The following is an 18,439-nucleotide window of genomic DNA, read 5'->3' on the forward strand; positions in this document are numbered from 1 at the left end:
CAGATCCGCCATGGAAGAGGAAGAAGAATCACTTTCTCTTTTCTCTGTTTTACGTGTTTTTTTGAAACTTTGGAGCAATAAAAAGTGAGTTTAAGTTTAAGAAGTGATTAAGGATGTTTTTTTTTTTTTTTTTTTGAATTTTTGATAACGGAAACAACGTCACTCACAGTCACAGGGTCTCAAAGCTAAAAGCATTTAGCTTTTTGCTAACCAATGTTTGATTACTTTCCCGCCTAATCATCCTTCTAGAAAAATGTTTTCTATTTTTTTTTTTTAATTTTTTTTTACTATTATTAGCCATAATTTTAATGATTACTAAATTGTCTTTTTGCAATTTTAAGGAAGGTGACAAAAGTCAAAGGTATCATGTCACTCACCGCCTTATCCAACCAAACATCCATCATCTTAGCCTGCTATTGCAACGTAGATTTCATTTATTAAACTGCAAATCCCGAGGTCTGCTTTTAGTGACGTGTTGGCATATGCTTCGGTTAGCACCTATTGATTTCACCGCCCGCACTCTTTTGCGGTGGATACTCACTTAGGTGCGGAGAGACTAGAATTAAAGTTCAAATTACAAGTAGGTTTCAAAATCTAATAAATATTGAATGAATAGTATCATTTGATATAATTTATTAAAAATAATAAATAATTTATTTATATATATTCCTAAATTATGTTTGAATAAAATTTATTAAAAAATAAAAACAAAAACCTTTTGATTTTTTTTTTTAAATTTTTAATTAAGGTAATTAATGTACATGTTTTAAACGTTTTTTTTTTTTTTTTTTTTTTTTTTTTTTTTTGGTTTGAGATTACATTCTTGGTCTTCATTGTCAAATCTGGAGGACTTACCTTGCTAGTCTGGAATTCAAATATATTTCCACTTTCACAATATGATCACAGATGATAGCAGCAAAAAGAGTGAAGTCCTTGGCTTGCTCTGCATCCGAATTGGGCGGTTGTGTCGGGTTAAGGATCAACTTGACCCATTGAGCAGGAAAATAATAGGCATTGAACTCAAATGGAGGGGCCAAATAGAACATGCTTAGGCTTGCTAAGAGAAGGTGCATTCAAAGAAAACATGGACATTAGATTCAGCAAAACTCAGTACACAAGTCCACCAAGGCAATCTGAATATGCAAATTTGCATTAGCAGGAAGAATCTCCTAAGCAAATTTCCACAAAAAGATTATCAATCTCTCATATATTTTCAATCAGTTCCTCATGACTAGCTCCATATGGTTGGAGAAACAATTACCTCAATCTAGGTAATATGCGACTTTAACTGAAAATTTATCATTAGAACTAGGGGTGCAAAATGTTTTAAACATTCCGGAAAGTGGGCTTCCAATGTGGGCCTCCAAAGTAACTAATTTTATTTTTCGATACTGTTACAATTCATTGGGCTCATTAGGATAATGAATTCAACTTTTGATCATAAAAGAGAATATTGTTATCATCGAAAGTATGAGAAGAAGGTTATGTTGCTTTATAGAGATAAATGCTAGAGACTATGGTTTCAAAAACCAGACTGGACTGGACAATTCAACTAGGAACTGGACCTTAATTTGGTCTGGTTATCATCAAAAATTGAAAATTGAAGAAAAAGCAAGAAAAGCTGGAAACTGCAGGTTCAACCGGAAAAATCAGAAACCGGTGCAGTTAAACTATTTCTTGTAATTGAAGGGGAAAAAAAAAAACTAGAACCAAACTAGCCAAACTTCTTAAATCTACACTAAAATGAGATTGAGGAAAATCTTTAGATGTGTTGGTGACAATAAAATGAAAGAGATACTTATGTGTTGGATGAAATGTATGAAAAATCTATGCATGCTTTGAGCCTTTGACTGAAATTAGATGTTGAAGAAGAACTTGTCTTGAGAAAGATTGGAGACTTGAGGGAGAGAGCGAGTCTGAGAGAATATCTCACCGTGTGCCTGTGCCATGCAGAGGAAAGAAAACTGAAAAATGAAAAGAGTTTGAACTTTGAAAGGTTGAAACTTTAAATATGATAAGACTTCAAAATACTAATTGATATAATGGAAGTAAGTGGTAACGGTGCTAGATTTTGGCAGTAAAAAAAGAAAAAGAAAAAGAAAGAATAAACCAATGTAGGAAAAGTGAAAGGCTAGTAAGTCTATGAATTGTCTTGTCATTATGACATTTGGGTTTTAGTTTTTGGTAATAAATAAATTGTTAAAGTTAAATTATTAAACTATTATTTATAAAAATAAAATTACTAACTTAGCAAATTATAAGTTATGAAAAATAAAAATTCACATAAAAATATTTAATTTATATTAATTATTACATCATCAGTGACCTCGGTCGAACCAGAAATTAATAACCAATCTCTTTTCCAATTCTTTGTTTATATTAGTTTTCTTTTCCGGTTCTTTGTTTATATCAGAGATCCAAATTAGGTCTAGTGTCCAACGACATTGAACCCATTGAGATTGTGACATGTTTCTATTTTTAGACACGTGTCATCATCTGACTGGTCTAGTGCACTGAAGGCACTAGACCCAAACATCTCCCCTATATCAGTTTTTAAAACCATGCCAGACATAATTGTGGAAGTTGCAAGTAGTGCATTTAGATTTTAGAAGCACCAAACAGTCCCGAGTCTTTATATAGATCTTGGTGAAAAACCATCTCACAAATATAATAGTACATTTTTTTATCCAATCGGAGTTCAAAACTTAAGGCATCATCAACAGCACCCTAGACACGGAAGAATTATCTTATACATTGATTGCATGCAAGCGATAGACCACACGCTGACACGCAAGACTCTACTTCTTGTGTGGTACGAGACCATGTACAGAAATACCAATTCTTTCTTTTTCTCTATTAGCTCTATCATGAAAGATCTCCCCCAAAGCCCAATGGCTCCCATCAAAGAAATAACAACTAAGCGAAATGTGGCATATAGATTATAGGCTACCATTTTCGGTGAGAATTGGCTAATAGCAAATTCTCCAGGCAATTATGGTGGGAGTGTAAGCAAATAATATGTATTGATGGGAGAGAGTTTTGAATGAATAGTTAGCTTGTTCATCAATCAAGCTCTGCAGAATGGTGACATCCAAATCAGACATCTGCAAGATTGGTCATCGTTCTTAATTAAAAGAGAAGTCAAAATCTGATATAATCATCTACATCTGTAATGCCAAAAGGCAATAAGCTGAATGTTTAATAAACATTGAAAATTAATCATTTGTTGATAAATGGAAAGTTTAAAACTTTGTTATGCTTTCCCAAGTCCCAAATCTACCGCCTCCACAAGGAGATGCTGGCTTGAATAGAATTAAAAATTGAAAATTTTGCTCTGGCTCTTGGATGAGATGGTGCCATGGCCAGCTTCACATTGAAGAACAAGAAAGAAAGGTGTAGCAAGTGATAAGCACTGGAGTGTTGGATCACTAACCCAGAACAAACCAAAGCAATTTCATGGCTGGCGCTCTTTCCAATATGAGGAACTAATGGCCAGAAAATTAATGGTCATCTCTCTTCGCCAGCGCTGTTGTTTTACATATGGGGCACAAATTCTTGTGCGTCAGCCATTGTTTTATACAGTCGGTATGAAAATCATGCCCACATTCCAGTGTCCCAAGATTATCTCCATCTTTGTATTCCTCCTGCACGTCATAATACACAATAATTCAGGCAAAGAGAAGAAAACCAATACTTACCCCCCGCCCCCAACATGAGTCAAGTTGGTCACACTTACCTGACAGACACAGCAGGGTTCTCCCTCAAGTGGAGACCCTGTTGCAATAGAATACTTTCGCTGTCTCAAATGATTTAATATTGTTTCTTCACTCAATCCTGTGCTAACATTTCCAATGCGCTCTTCCAGCGCCAATAACTCCTATAATTCCAATACACACCATATTACAAGAATAAGGATATATTTTTTTTTTTTAACAAAAAATAATAATAATAACTGAAATGTCTAGATCAATTTTTTGTAAAATTTACCTCATAAGACATGTTATCAACATCCAGCCGCATATCCCTATGTCGATCATGAATATCCGCCACCCCAAAAAACACTGACTGGTCAAGTATCATGACATCCTGACAAAAAGGTGGAAGCATGTGTCAGAAAAGTAGTCATATGCCACTATTCTTAAATCATAAACAAGATAAGAAAATAATGCAAAATCTAACCTCAAATCGCAAGTTCTCACCCCTACGCATGAGACCCAAGACATTGCGAATCTGCTGCAAACAAAACAACAAAGTAAGCTTTAGAAGGTCACTTTTTTGTCAAGACGACTTGGATATTGCAAATGAGTATTAAAGTAACACAGACATCGTATGTTGGGAAACCAATGAAATATAGTTTTAGAATATAGAAATTTTTGCTGGACATCAAGGTATGCATATGGTTGAGTCTATGTAAACACCCCCCCCCCCATTTCTTGTGAGGAAACAGGAGGGCCTGAACGCAACAGAGAATAATTACTGCTGTTGCCTCCAGACTCAGACCCAGCAGAAGAAGACAATGATCGGCGGACATAATCAGACAATCTTCGAGGAAATTGTGGAGGATTCTGTTGAGGAACTAAGGTAGGAGCAGACAATGGATGGACACCTGAACTGGGGCCACCAGTCCGGGAAGTAGAAGCAATATTTCCTGGAATACTTAAATTTACACCAGTTGAACTTCTATTTGCTGGATTTCTAACAAAATTTCTGACTTCAGTAGCAGGCACAAACATAGGATTTTCCAAAAGGTTTCTTGACATGCTTCTTGAGCCCATTTCTTCGCGAGGTCCAGCATCTCGGTCTCCAGAAACAACAGCGCTTGATGAACTGCCAATTCCTGAGCTAGATCCTCCATTCCACCTAAACGCTTGCACATTTCGTGGCAATGCAGGAACATGGATAAAAACTGGCTGACTGTGAGGAATCATATTATCTGCAGCGGGTGCTGACCTCAAGTCCAAAGAATAATCAACCGGAAGAAGCCTTGGTGGCAGCTGGGAAGATGAAATACTAGAATGCCTAACAGCACTCTCTGTTGGGAATAAAGTAGGGGCAATAGAATCTTGTTGATTGGGAGGAGTTATCCTTGCACGGGAATTTCTTTGGGAGCTTCCTGCCACTCTTAAATCAGGAATGCTGTCAGAAGCAATGTCTCTTGCACCTAGCCTGAGTCTTGGGTTCACCGGTTCTGATGGAGCAGATACACCTAAACTGCTACTCCCATTAAAACGAGCCGGAACAGCAGACCATGCACTATTTTCTGCCCTCTGAAAGTAGCTAGGACTTCCAGATACAGAAGACTGTCCAACAGTTCCATCAAGAGCTTTTCTTTTACAGGATACACGGCGACCCTCCATTGAACAACCTGGTCTGCCATCATTCTGTTCCACCAAAAATCCACCACTTCTGGAATGAAGTACATGATTATCAGAACCACTAGAAGGTGGGATCCACTGATTTTCTGATCCACTAGACTTGTGCATATTAGGACATTCCAAGACTTGACTATTATCATCACCATTACCCACAAAACCTGTGTTTAAGTTGAGATTCTGGGGCACATCAGAATTGGAACTTTGCAAAAACAGTGGGTTCATATTGACATTTTCAACTGAAAATATATGAGTTGGTTCACAGCTCTGTTCTTCTAACCTTGAACCAGCCCCAGCACAACCACTTCCAGAAGATGGCCATCCAAGTTCTGCTTTCCGCTCTTCATGACTGACCTCACTCTGAGTATTGCCAGAACTAGGTTCACCTAAGCTCCATCCGCTAGACATCGGCCGTTCAGGGTTCATAGAATTCAAATATGTGATGTTCATATCACTGGGTGATAGAATACAATCTGGCATTAGATTTCCTGCAGGATTTCGCATATTATTCCAGCAAATCTGCTGCTCTATAGCAGCATTACTTGATGTAGATCCATGGTCAAATTCCAAAGTCTCAGTCAAGGAACCAATTCTACCCCTCTGCCCTTGCATTGGGGCTAACAATAGCTTCCTTAGAAACAACAACAACAGTCGAGCCTTACTGCCAAAATTTTATGTCGGCTATGGATCCTCAACAGCTTCGTTATAAAGATACAGGTAAAAGTCTGGAAAAAAAATTCCAATAGAAACTGTAAGTCAAGTACACTTTCAGTACACCTGATACAACAAAGCAACAAAGACATTGGATTAGGAAGTTAAGAGAGCTCCAAACTAATCTACCAATATAACAGTCTATTGTGTATGCATTATGTTGGTGTTCAAAGTTAGGGTGCCTAAATGAAGTTGCTGATGACAAGGTAATTCTGATGCCTGTTAGTGATGCCTTGTTTTTTTTATTCTTTCCCCCTTCCCAAAAAATAGAAAGATCCGTCTTTAACTCCCTTTGCTGCTGCTGTTGATGGTAGTGGTGTGGTGGTGGTTAAAATTATCATGCTTATGTATTTGCATTAGAATGTGTAAAAATGCCAACTTGACCCAAACACAAGGTGGAAATTAAGTTTAGATCAATGATGTTGTTATGAACAAGTAATTATCTCATTTTCATTTAGTTATATTTTGACAGGTTAGTGTGGGATGTTGGTAGAGTGATTACGAGAGTGATTACTAAGTAGTCATGCACTGTAGTCTTATGTATGGCATAGTAAATTTGCTAACGTTTCCATTCAATGAAACCTTAAATATTTTTTCTACAATTTCTTCTGCATTTAGTTACTTGATACACTGCTTGCCATTTCAACTCTCATGTGTTTTATAAAAGTATGATATTCTAAAACTGTAGTTGTTTTAAGCCATATATAGACCTATCAGATAGATCAATGGAAGTTTGGAACATATAACATGCATCAGAGTCAAGTACGAATTCTTGGTTCTCTCTTTTGTGTTTTGACTAGGTGAAAATTTTGGCTGCATTGATGAAGTTTCTTGACACTTGAGAACCAGAAGCTATTTATCTCTATTTAGTGTCAAGAGGAACAAAAATACAGGAACCATCCTTACATTACATTATGAACACAGAAATGATGGCCTTATCAAGTTTCTCACATGGTCAGATGTCAAGAAGCTTCAGCAACGAAGCAAGATTCAGGACAAAAAAAGGGGAAGCAAACCATCTACAAACTCAAAAGTAACATTAATAATTGATGTTTCGTACTATTCAACTCACAATGGGTGTAAAATCATCCAAACATCAGTTGCTATTCCATATGTCAATATACCGATAACGACTGTAAGCTCATAATATCATGTCTACATGAAACATAGAAGGGTGACAAATACCACTAGAACACCAATGGTAGTAGATGATTAGCAATGGCAATCAAAGCAAAAGTTACAGAAGCAAAAGGCAATAGCAAATCAACCCATATGCGATCTCGACCTGCTAACAGTAATTGAATAACAAATTGACTAATTCTTTAACATTTTGTATATATGGATGAAAATTAAGCTCAATGTGAGACAAAAAATTACGCCAACCACGCATCATAACCCTAAGACACAGAAGGGATACAAGCATTCCTGTAAAAATCACAATCTCCGCCACCCAAACCTCAGCCTACAAAGTAAATAAACAGGAAGCATCCATACTACACAGAACCTCCACCAGAGCATTTCAAAGCAATCACAACCACATATAATCAAACACCAACAAGGCAAGCAAAAACTAATGCTACAGAACCACCAAGTCAAAGTTACATGATTTCAAAGGCAAAACAGACACACAAAAAAGCATTCCCAGAAAACTTAAATTTACTATCTTTTTTTTTTTCTTTCTATAAGGCACACACATACACACTGAATCAATCCGCCATAGAAATATTATCTTTTTTTTTTTTAAATGAAAACTTTTTAGATCGGTTCAGCACTGACAGGATCAAATATGAGCTAAATGTTATTCAAAACCAGCTTCATCAAAAATGATTTTACAAATCAAATAGCAGATGAAAACCCAAACTCAATTAACAGACTTTAAAACACAGAACCCCTCCTAGTTAAAATAGCATTAAAAGCTTTAAAAATAAAAACCCATATTTTTTTTCAGCTAAATTTTGCTTTACAAAAGAAACCCAGAAAACAAAAATAACACATAAATAAAACATGACAATCAAAATCCGATCTTGTCACCACCTGATCAATAAAAAAAAAAGTTAAATAAAAAAAATAAAAAAATAAAAAGCTTACCCAGGAGATGAAAATAGAAGAGGTTGATCTATATGAAAAAATCTGGGCCAGAAAACAAAGAAACTAGCCCAGATAAAAGATAGATGAGAGAAAAAGCTGTGTTCTTGTTCGGCTGGCTTGGACTTTTCCAAAGAGAGAGGCGAGTAAACCAAACCCCAAGAAGCAAATGAGAGAAAAAGAGAGATAGAGAGAGAGCCTTTAGGTGGAGGATTTGAGTAATGAGATAGAGAAAATGAGAAGTGTAAAAAAGAGAAGAAGAAAAAAAAATAATAAGGTGAGAGATTAAAGAGGACAATAATCTTTTTAAATTTAATTTACAAAATAACCCAATAGAAAGAGAGAGAGAGAGAGTAATACTAGTCATGATAATAAATATTTGAATAAAATAAAAGGCCAAAAACAACTGGGTAGGGGCAAAGATGCACTACTATTTGGCTGCTTACCAAATGTGCTTAAGGTCCCCCTGTCTTTCCTCGTGATTTTTTTTTNAAAAAAAAAAAAAAAAAAGAGTCAACATATTTGAATTTAAAAAGAAAACATCATAGCAAACCAAAGCTCTAGAACAGACCTCAGATACAAGCCTGCCACTTCCTTCACCGGCAGCAGCTGAACCTCGTAATAAATAGGGGATTCCAAGTCCAGCATCGCCATGTCTCTCCATCCACAATGCTGACCTTGGGTGTGACTGATGATGACCCTGACTGCCAGGTCCAGATGAAAAAACCATTTCTTGTGAGGAAACAGGAGGGCCTGAACGCAACAGAGAATAATTACTGCTGTTGCCTCCAGACTCAGACCCAGCAGAAGAAGACAATGATCGGCGGACATAATCAGACAATCTTCGAGGAAATTGTGGAGGATTCTGTTGAGGAACTAAGGTAGGAGCAGACAATGGATGGACACCTGAACTGGGGCCACCAGTCCGGGAAGTAGAAGCAATATTTCCTGGAATACTTAAATTTACACCAGTTGAACTTCTATTTGCTGGATTTCTAACAAAATTTCTGACTTCAGTAGCAGGCACAAACATAGGATTTTCCAAAAGGTTTCTTGACATGCTTCTTGAGCCCATTTCTTCGCGAGGTCCAGCATCTCGGTCTCCAGAAACAACAGCGCTTGATGAACTGCCAATTCCTGAGCTAGATCCTCCATTCCACCTAAACGCTTGCACATTTCGTGGCAATGCAGGAACATGGATAAAAACTGGCTGACTGTGAGGAATCATATTATCTGCAGCGGGTGCTGACCTCAAGTCCAAAGAATAATCAACCGGAAGAAGCCTTGGTGGCAGCTGGGAAGATGAAATACTAGAATGCCTAACAGCACTCTCTGTTGGGAATAAAGTAGGGGCAATAGAATCTTGTTGATTGGGAGGAGTTATCCTTGCACGGGAATTTCTTTGGGAGCTTCCTGCCACTCTTAAATCAGGAATGCTGTCAGAAGCAATGTCTCTTGCACCTAGCCTGAGTCTTGGGTTCACCGGTTCTGATGGAGCAGATACACCTAAACTGCTACTCCCATTAAAACGAGCCGGAACAGCAGACCATGCACTATTTTCTGCCCTCTGAAAGTAGCTAGGACTTCCAGATACAGAAGACTGTCCAACAGTTCCATCAAGAGCTTTTCTTTTACAGGATACACGGCGACCCTCCATTGAACAACCTGGTCTGCCATCATTCTGTTCCACCAAAAATCCACCACTTCTGGAATGAAGTACATGATTATCAGAACCACTAGAAGGTGGGATCCACTGATTTTCTGATCCACTAGACTTGTGCATATTAGGACATTCCAAGACTTGACTATTATCATCACCATTACCCACAAAACCTGTGTTTAAGTTGAGATTCTGGGGCACATCAGAATTGGAACTTTGCAAAAACAGTGGGTTCATATTGACATTTTCAACTGAAAATATATGAGTTGGTTCACAGCTCTGTTCTTCTAACCTTGAACCAGCCCCAGCACAACCACTTCCAGAAGATGGCCATCCAAGTTCTGCTTTCCGCTCTTCATGACTGACCTCACTCTGAGTATTGCCAGAACTAGGTTCACCTAAGCTCCATCCGCTAGACATCGGCCGTTCAGGGTTCATAGAATTCAAATATGTGATGTTCATATCACTGGGTGATAGAATACAATCTGGCATTAGATTTCCTGCAGGATTTCGCATATTATTCCAGCAAATCTGCTGCTCTATAGCAGCATTACTTGATGTAGATCCATGGTCAAATTCCAAAGTCTCAGTCAAGGAACCAATTCTACCCCTCTGCCCTTGCATTGGGGCTAACAATAGCTTCCTTAGAAACAACAACAACAGTCGAGCCTACCCTGTCTTTCCTCGTGATTTTTTTTTTTTTTTCTTTCTTTCTCTTTGAAAACCATAATAATAAATAAAAATTAAAAATAGCGTAATAACCAATTTTTTTGACTCGGCTCCCAATGCAAAGTTAAAGCCCCACTCTCTCTCTCTCTCTCTCTCTAAATTAGTCTCTATCTTTCTCTCTCTATCTTTTTGTTGTTGTTGTTAGTTTTGATGAATGATGATGATATTGTTGTGTTGTGTTGTGTTGTTAAACTTTGCTGTTATGGTATGTCAAATTGTGTACGAGTATACATCTCTCCTTCACGCCAAGCACCTGTCCTACTGCCCTGTCCTGCTTGCCTGCCTCCTTTACTGCTCTTTCTCTCCTTTGCCTTTGCCCCTTCCCTGTCTCCCTCCTTTTTTGAAGACTCCTTGTGACTTGTTAATTTTAGCTCTGTTTTAGTTGTGATCCAGAACAAAAATAGAAATTATAAAAATGTCCAAATTCTTTATCTCCTTTTTTATATTAGATCCCAATTTCTTTTTGGTCACTTCCTAAAAACTTATGATTTTTTTTTTTTAGTAAGAAGACAATAACCTTTATTAAGACGAAGATAACAACATTACATCATGAGTCACAACAAACTAAACAATATAAAGAGTTTTCTCTATTCAAGTTACATAATTAATAACATGTCTAGCATACTGTGCCAATAAAGGCTTATGAAATTGATTCTATTTTAAGTCTTTATCTATCTCTATTATTTATTTTTGTTGTTATGTACTATAATAGAGTAAAAAAAAAAAGGAAAAAAATAATTGATAAAACATTATATTTTATCTAAGTAACCGGTTTTAATTTCCTAGCAATCTCTCTCTCTCTCTCTCTCTCTCCTTTCGGTTTAATAATTGCTAAATTGATTTATGAACAAATTCAAGGTGAAATTTTAAATTTCATTATCGATTTCTAGTTCTTTTTTTTCCCCTGCTAAGTTTGCTTTTGGCATTAACTTGTGTAACTTTTTACTTAAATTGTATTAAAATATAATTGTACTTTAAAAAAGTGAAAAAATTGAGGTTTTAAAAAACTATACATAAAAGCTAAAAGCTAGCAAAGATGGTAAAGGCCTTAGGTTAGGTTACAATCCAGAATAACATAAAGAAATAACAAAGATGGAATTAAATTGAAACAATTTCATAAATTTGGGATTTAATTGAAAAAATTTAGAACATTTGACTTAATTTGGAATACGGTATAAATTCTGGTTCTTTTTATGTAATTTCTAAATAAATAAATAAACAAACAAATTAGTACCTGTATAAAAAAGGTATATGTGGCATGGATTTAGTTATTATTTTAGGTCCCATTACCTAATGACCTTTAGATATTCTTCAACACCCAAAAATCTGGGCGCTTGTGCAAAAAATTTGTGGTTGGGACTTTAGTTGCCATCACATGGGGTGGAAAGACTAAATCTTGTGGGTAATGGGTTCATTTAAGAGTCAATGTACCCAAAATTGAAATACCAATAGGTTACTTAAATATTTCTGTCGGTTAAAATTGAGGGAGTGGTTTATCAAAAATTGGGTATGGTTGGTGACTTGGTGGTCATGGTTTTTATTATATGATTGGAGTTTTCCTCTGTATATGTGTGTTGGTAGTACAAATAGGCTGACATTACTCTAACTTTGCTTAAAAGAGGTGTGAATAGATAGACCTAAAGTCTTTCTTGGTATCTCTCTCCTCTCAGATTGTGCCCCCCCTAACTTTCTTTTCCGTCCATTTCCGTTCATATCTCAATCGTGGGCCTTTTATATTCTTTATATTCTGATCATATTCCTCTCTCTTTTCTTTTTTATTTTCCCTTCTCTCTCACTCACCTTTCCAAGGTGGTTGCTTTGTGCAATTTATATATATATATATATATCTTTGTATTTTATGTGTTAATTTTAGGCCACAGAAATGAACTCCCATTCACCCATATGGATAGCTTATATAAGTAACCATAGCGTACAACTTATTTTTAACTATTATAGTACCATTAAGATAAGGATGATGATTCCTCCACGCTCCACCAAAGAGAATATTAGAAATTTTTTTCTTGCTTTTGACAATGAAGAAAATTAGACAAACCTAAGTTTTAGCCCAAGGAAAAGGCCACAGCTCAGCATATAAAAAATATTAACTCCTTTAGGTGCTCTGTCATACATTTAAGATCAATCATTTACCAAGTTGAAAACAATTTTGCATATTTGACTCTAGTATTAGAGAAAAATACCTATAACCATTGGTAAACATAGCAAGGTAGTGGGCTGTCTTGAAAAAAAAGAGTGAGCCACTTATATAAGGGGGTGAGGTGGCCTTATATTCTTATATCTTCTTTCTTTTCTTTTTTTTTTAATTTTTATAAAAGTTGGGTGGTGTAGTGATTAAATGAATTTATTCCAAGGGAGCAAAACTCATGACTTCTCACCTGGCCTGCAAAATTGCAGGGATTGAAATGACCCACTTGTATTATAGGAGGTGAGAGCATATTGGAGAGGTGGTGGTGGTGGTGGTGGTTGCATCTATGATAATGATCATGCACATGACAACTAGTAAGTACTTATTTAAAGCCATACACATGAAAGGGTGACAAGGAAGGTTTAATGGTAAGGGAATTATAACTACATACAGAATGATAAAAACTTTGGGAGGGGTCAAGATTGCCTCATAGAAACCACAACTACCTCTAGGAATAACAACATTTTATTTATTATTTTTTGATATATATAATGTAGTTTTAATGACCTCCGCTCTATAATGATTATTTTATATTATCAAGCCAAGATATTAATTGATTTTTAATATAGAATGGATAAAAATCACAACATTGATATACTCAAAATTCTCTCCTTACTCCAAATAGCAAAAAGAAATCACAACATTGGGCCTAAAAAATTGCAGGGATTGAAATGTGACCCATTTGTATTAGGAGGTGTGAGCATATGAGAGAGGTGGTGGTTGCACCTATGATAATGATCATGCTCATGACAACTAATATGTACTTATTTAAAGCATACACATGTAAGGGTTACAAGGAAGATTTAATGTTAAAAAAATTATAATCACATAAGAATGATAAAACCTTCAAAGAGTCAAGATTCTCAAAAAGTCTATGAACATAAACTTCGCCCCACATTTGCTATAACTTGTATATGTGTCAAACCTTGGTTACTTTACTTTTCACCAAGAATAGTGAAACACAACTTCCGGTAGAAATCAGAACATAAATAGTTAAATACACTCAAAATTCTGTCTCTACTCCAAAATAGCAAAAAGGACGAACTTTCTAATTTCTTTAAAGGAACCAGCCCACCAGGACACTAATAAGACACTACTACACGCATGAGAGAAAAGCAAAGGGAAAGTGTACCCAGATAAAGTCAAACAGGACGAGCGGACCGAGCGGTAAATATAGATATGTTTATTTTACAAGCACAGCTTTTTATAATTGGGAACTAAAAATTTTCAAAAAATAATTCACTGTACTAGTACTACTTGTCAGCTTTTACAACATGCCACGCAAAATCATATTCATTGCTTCTTAATTGCAATTACTGAACTTACCAAACAACCCCGTGATCTTTTTGGATTATCATTACTATACGACGAACCAAAACGTGGTGCTACGAAGGTCAAGCATAGCAGCCAAGAAGGCACAAATCTATTCACCAAAAAATAAAGACATCATTACTTTGAAGGTACCTTTAAAAGCCACCAAATTAACAGAAGAGGGAAGATTGAAACGGACAGGAAACTTAATCGTAGGCCTCCCTTATTTCCCATCTGGGAAAAACTTATTCCATTGACAATAAGTTCACACAATCGGTATTTGAAAAAGTTAAGAGCCTTGAGAGTTGAGACAAACATTTCATCAACCACCATTCAAGAATAGTCCCTTTCATTTTTTTTTTTTTTTTTTTTTTCTGGGTAAATTTGGACACGACAAGTTTTGGTGTCAACTGTTCAAAACAACAACTTGCTAACATGATGACAGAAATATATTTTCTTGCCATCCCACATTCTACTGATATTTATGTGATGATTGTGCGTGAAAAGCGAGGTGTAGTCAACTATATAAGTTGTAGATACTTCCTCAGATAGAGGCAGCATTTCGGGCCTGTCTGATTTTTTAACATGGGATTTGATGTTTGAACTATGTTTTTGGTAACCTTTGATATTTTTTCCTTAGTCCACCTTTGTTTCTTTTTGCATTTGTTACTCTGAAAATTTTCTAGTGAATCCTTTGTTGTCTAGAGTGGGCCAAAAGACAATGACGACAACAGCAATTTAGCCTTAGTCCTAAAATGTTGGGCTTGGCTATGGATCTTTAGCAAATTAATCGGGGTCAACCACATGTATTCTTTTCCACTAGTCTATCATATCCAAAGTCATACTCTATGTTACCTCCTTCATGGACATGCCATTTTTTTTTCTACTTGTATTAATTTTATTTTAATCTCTCCTCTACATTTTTGCCTTCCCTCGACTTGAATTAGCTCCGTTTTCCTCACTAGTTCATTAATTGCTCTTCTTTGCACATGATCAAACCATCTCAAGCGACTCTCTCTTATCTTTTGATCCATAAGGGGCCGCTCATCTCAAGCAACCCTCTATCAACTTTAAGCTAATTTTCCCATTTATCTATCTTAACATTTCCATTTCAACTACACTCATTTTGTGGGCATGTTTCTTAACAGCCCAACATTTAGATGCATCAAGTATAGTTGGTCTTATAGCAATCTTATAAAATATACCCTTTAACTTAATAGTTATTCTACAATCACAAAATACTATTGATGTGCTTCTCCACTTCATCCATCTTGCTCCTTTTCTATGATTTTTTTGATAGGTGTTGCTCCTTTTCTATGATGGACATCATTTTTAATCTTTCCATCCTTGTGATCCACAATATCAGAAGCTCATTGTTTGGTATCTTTTGACCATCATGTCTTACAACCCTTCATCTTTATTTCTACTTTTACTAAACCAAGACTGTTTCTTTTTGTTGAAAACATTTTCCTGAATGTATTTTCCCACTTATTTTTTGTGGGTAAACCTATGGCATTCATTCAAAGACTAAGGAACAGAAAATTTATCAGGACAGAGCCTGTTAAAGTACAGCCCAGCAAAGTCAGAAAAAACTAGTAATTTCATTCCTCATCTTATTTCTTCTAGGTAGGCATTTTTAACTCCTCTTTAATCTAACAGCTGCTTGAACTTTTTCATGCCATCACCAAGTCTCCATCGTCAGTCACCCACATCTTAATTCTCCAAATACTTCTTTATCACTTTTTTAACACAACTAGCAATTTCATTCCACATCTTATTAATATTTTTGTCTTGATCCAATTTGCCTTCTTTGGTTATTTTATCTTTGAAAACATCTTGTTTTCTCTTCCTTCAAATGTCACCATCTAATTCTTAGGCTTTTCTGTCTAATATCTCTTTTCCATCTTCAAATACATATCTAGTATCACCAACTTATGTTTAGCGGTTAAGGTCCCACTTGGTATCACCTTACAAATTACAATCTTGATTACATCTACTATCAACTTTTCAAGTAACGGTGAAATATATTTTACTAATGTTTGTTCCACTTTTGAGGATGGAGTGCGTAAAAAACAGTGGTAATTTGAGATTTCTACTGAGCCACTTGTAAAAAAAATCTATGTAGTTTACCAAAAAAGAAGTTGGTATATAAAAGATTTATTTAGTTTTTTGGCATGTTAAGTTCACATTCTTTTATAAATACAAGTGTTTTTCTTTTCATGTTGGTTTTATCCCTTTTTGTGTTGTGGTTGGTGTGCAGGTGAGCTCGACTGGGCTTCCTGGAAGTGGTTGATGTTTGTTGAAGGTCTGACTGACCGGCAATTATTTTCCATTGTAGAGGAAGATTTCATTGAGTTGAACGATCTCATGGACTGACAATTCATTGGAGACATTGAAGCAGTTAGTTTTAAAGATATATGTGAATACTATTCCTGATGCTCAGGCTATTGCTGGAATCACCTTGTTTTCAGAACAGGTTTATGTACCCCAGAAAAAATGAGAAGCGTTTTAAATATTGAAAGCCTCTTGAGAAACATTAGATGAAGTTGGCATGTGTCAGTTTTGAAGTTGAGAGAGATGTCACAGCTGGATCGCTTTGCATTGTAAGGTAGTTACTATGTTATTGCTTGTAATTTCTTTTTTCCCATCCCATTTGAAGAAACATTCAGCAATTTTTTGTTTTTGTTTTTTTCTTTTGGTCTGGCATGCAGATTTGTTCTTTTGCCTGATAGAAGGCTATTTTTCTCCAGAGGACTACTGAAAAAGATTATTATGTATATATATTTGACGATGGAAATCCGACGTGGGTTATATAAGTATCGGCTGCTACACTTGGCTTGATCATGCTGTGCTTGTTCCTGTGATGCTGGAGTGGAGTTCATTTTCACTCCAATTGCTTTCATGGCAAAATTAAAAGTTTCCACTACTTCTCCAAAGCCTTCCTGTTGCAAGGCCTCTTTTCCTTTAGCTTATCTCTTCTTCAACTATTGCCAAAGAGATTGAGCTATTATAAATTCTGTGCTTTCTAGTGCTACCGTTCTTGTTTCTTCTTGAATAGCTTTATGAAACTGTTATATTACTAAATGATGAACTTGATTGCATAATTGACTGTAGTAAGTTTGGGATCACACAATTGTGTATGATCTGGTTCATTGTTTCTAAGTTAACTAGGAGTGAATGGAATAATGCTTTATAATATGTGATGCTAGAGGAGCATTATCTTTAATAGAAATTGTGAAACTGGCTTATTTGATTTGCTTGATGCAATGTCATATGAGATTTGTGTATTTGTACCACTCAATTGGTTTTGTCTTTTAGTGCTGTGTGTAGAACTTTTGCAAAGGTTAAATGGTAATAGTTGCAACCTGAATTCTGGACCCTATTTTTGTTAACATCAGAAATTTGCAAGAGATAATTTGGTTCTTGGTATGTTAATTTGTTTTGTATGGTTGGGAAGTATGCTCATGAACATTTGGCTTCTTGTCTGGTTGAAGTGGTAGAGAAATTTAATGCAGTAACTTCATTGGGAATGTCTAGCAACAGGTATTTGTGAGTCAAATCTGTCTCATCAATTTGCTCCACTTCATGCTTCACCAATAAATTGGACACTACTTTCATTAAATGAGATATCTCATTAAATGAGACATAGCTCTTATTAAAGTCAGAGTTATCTCATTTAATGAGACAGGCTAGTTGTCCAAGTTTTATGTGGAGCATGAAGTGGAGCACATTGATGAGACAGAAGATTTAGACTCGATTTGTAGTCTTTGGGAACTCCCAGGAAAGCATTAGTTGTGAAATCTCTACATTTCATGACCAGCAGCAATTTACTCACTACTTAGTAGTCTGCTTTTGGGAAGTCTCGGGAAATTAGTTTTTTCTATGACAACTCGTTGTGAAATCTCAACTGACACTTTTTAGTGTTTTCAACAAAAACATTTTAGGATTCAAATCTTTTCTCCCCTAATTCTCGAATTATTAAAAGAAAATGAATCTCTATCAGTCTAACATTTAATGTGTATTGTATTTTTCTTCTTTCTGTGACGTAGAGAAGATTAGTGTAGAGATGTCACTTCTGCTGTTGTGGTTAATGTGATCATAAATCGAATGCTCCCAAAATTTGTCTTGTATTGGGAGTTTGTAGTTTATGCTACATGCTTAAGATGAATATGATATATATATATATATATATATTTAAATCTGATGCTAATGCCTACAATTTTTGACTTGTGATTTGTTTATGTTCCTAGAGCCCCTCTTTTCTAGCATTAGGTGCACCTTCAAGGCTAGCATAGCCTTCCTATAGGACTAGGAGCATGCTTGTCGTGTCCAAATTTACCCAGAAAAAAAAAAAAAAAAAAAAAAAAA

General features: G+C 35.8%; 2 protein-coding genes and 1 non-coding gene across 4 annotated transcripts; 1 reads left to right on the plus strand and 2 right to left on the minus strand.

Annotated features, from left to right (window-relative positions):
* Positions 1–3,103: 3,103 nt before the first annotated feature.
* On the minus strand, positions 3,104–10,497 carry LOC111994018 (probable E3 ubiquitin-protein ligase RHG1A). Of its 2 annotated transcripts, none has more exons than XM_065760281.1 (5): positions 8,740–10,497; positions 4,180–4,230; positions 3,988–4,086; positions 3,737–3,877; positions 3,104–3,644 (listed from the first exon to the last, which is right to left on the minus strand). In XM_065760281.1, the coding sequence occupies exons 1-5, from the start codon at positions 10,450–10,452 to the stop codon at positions 3,501–3,503; spliced, it is 2,148 nt and encodes a 715-aa protein (XP_065616353.1). In that variant the 5' UTR covers positions 10,453–10,497; the 3' UTR covers positions 3,104–3,500. The 2 variants fall into 2 exon arrangements, with proteins under 2 accessions (XP_065616353.1, XP_065616352.1); XM_065760280.1 differs by having other exon boundaries at positions 4,180–4,233.
* On the minus strand, positions 4,407–8,441 carry LOC136061367 (probable E3 ubiquitin-protein ligase RHG1A). The gene is made up of 2 exons (XM_065760292.1): positions 8,172–8,441; positions 4,407–6,097 (listed from the first exon to the last, which is right to left on the minus strand). The coding sequence occupies exon 2, from the start codon at positions 5,982–5,984 to the stop codon at positions 4,407–4,409; it is 1,578 nt and encodes a 525-aa protein (XP_065616364.1). The 5' UTR covers positions 5,985–6,097; positions 8,172–8,441.
* Positions 10,498–14,476: 3,979 nt separating the features above from the next.
* LOC111994017 (uncharacterized) lies at positions 14,477–17,388 on the plus strand. The gene is made up of 2 exons (XR_010623736.1): positions 14,477–16,679; positions 16,783–17,388. It is a non-coding gene; the product is annotated as an uncharacterized LOC111994017 (transcript).
* Positions 17,389–18,439: the final 1,051 nt, after the last annotated feature.

This window comes from Quercus suber, unplaced genomic scaffold (assembly GCF_002906115.3).
Source record: "Quercus suber isolate HL8 unplaced genomic scaffold, Cork oak 2.0 scaffold_361, whole genome shotgun sequence".
In the NCBI taxonomy this organism is placed as follows: Eukaryota; Viridiplantae; Streptophyta; class Magnoliopsida; order Fagales; family Fagaceae; genus Quercus; species Quercus suber.

Bases quoted from the DNA above. Each gene is read 5' to 3' on its own strand.
- LOC111994018 (XM_065760280.1), bottom strand. From the start codon at position 10,452: ATGCAAGGGCAGAGGGGTAGAATTGGTTCCTTGACTGAGACTTTGGAA. The intron at 3,878-3,987 runs GTAAATTTTACA...TTGGAATTATAG, and splicing joins TTGATAACATGTCTTATGAG to GAGTTATTGGCGCTGGAAGA. The intron at 3,645-3,736 runs GTAAGTGTGACC...TATGACGTGCAG, and splicing joins AACCCTGCTGTGTCTGTCAG to GAGGAATACAAAGATGGAGA.
- LOC136061367 (XM_065760292.1), bottom strand. From the start codon at position 5,984: ATGCAAGGGCAGAGGGGTAGAATTGGTTCCTTGACTGAGACTTTGGAA.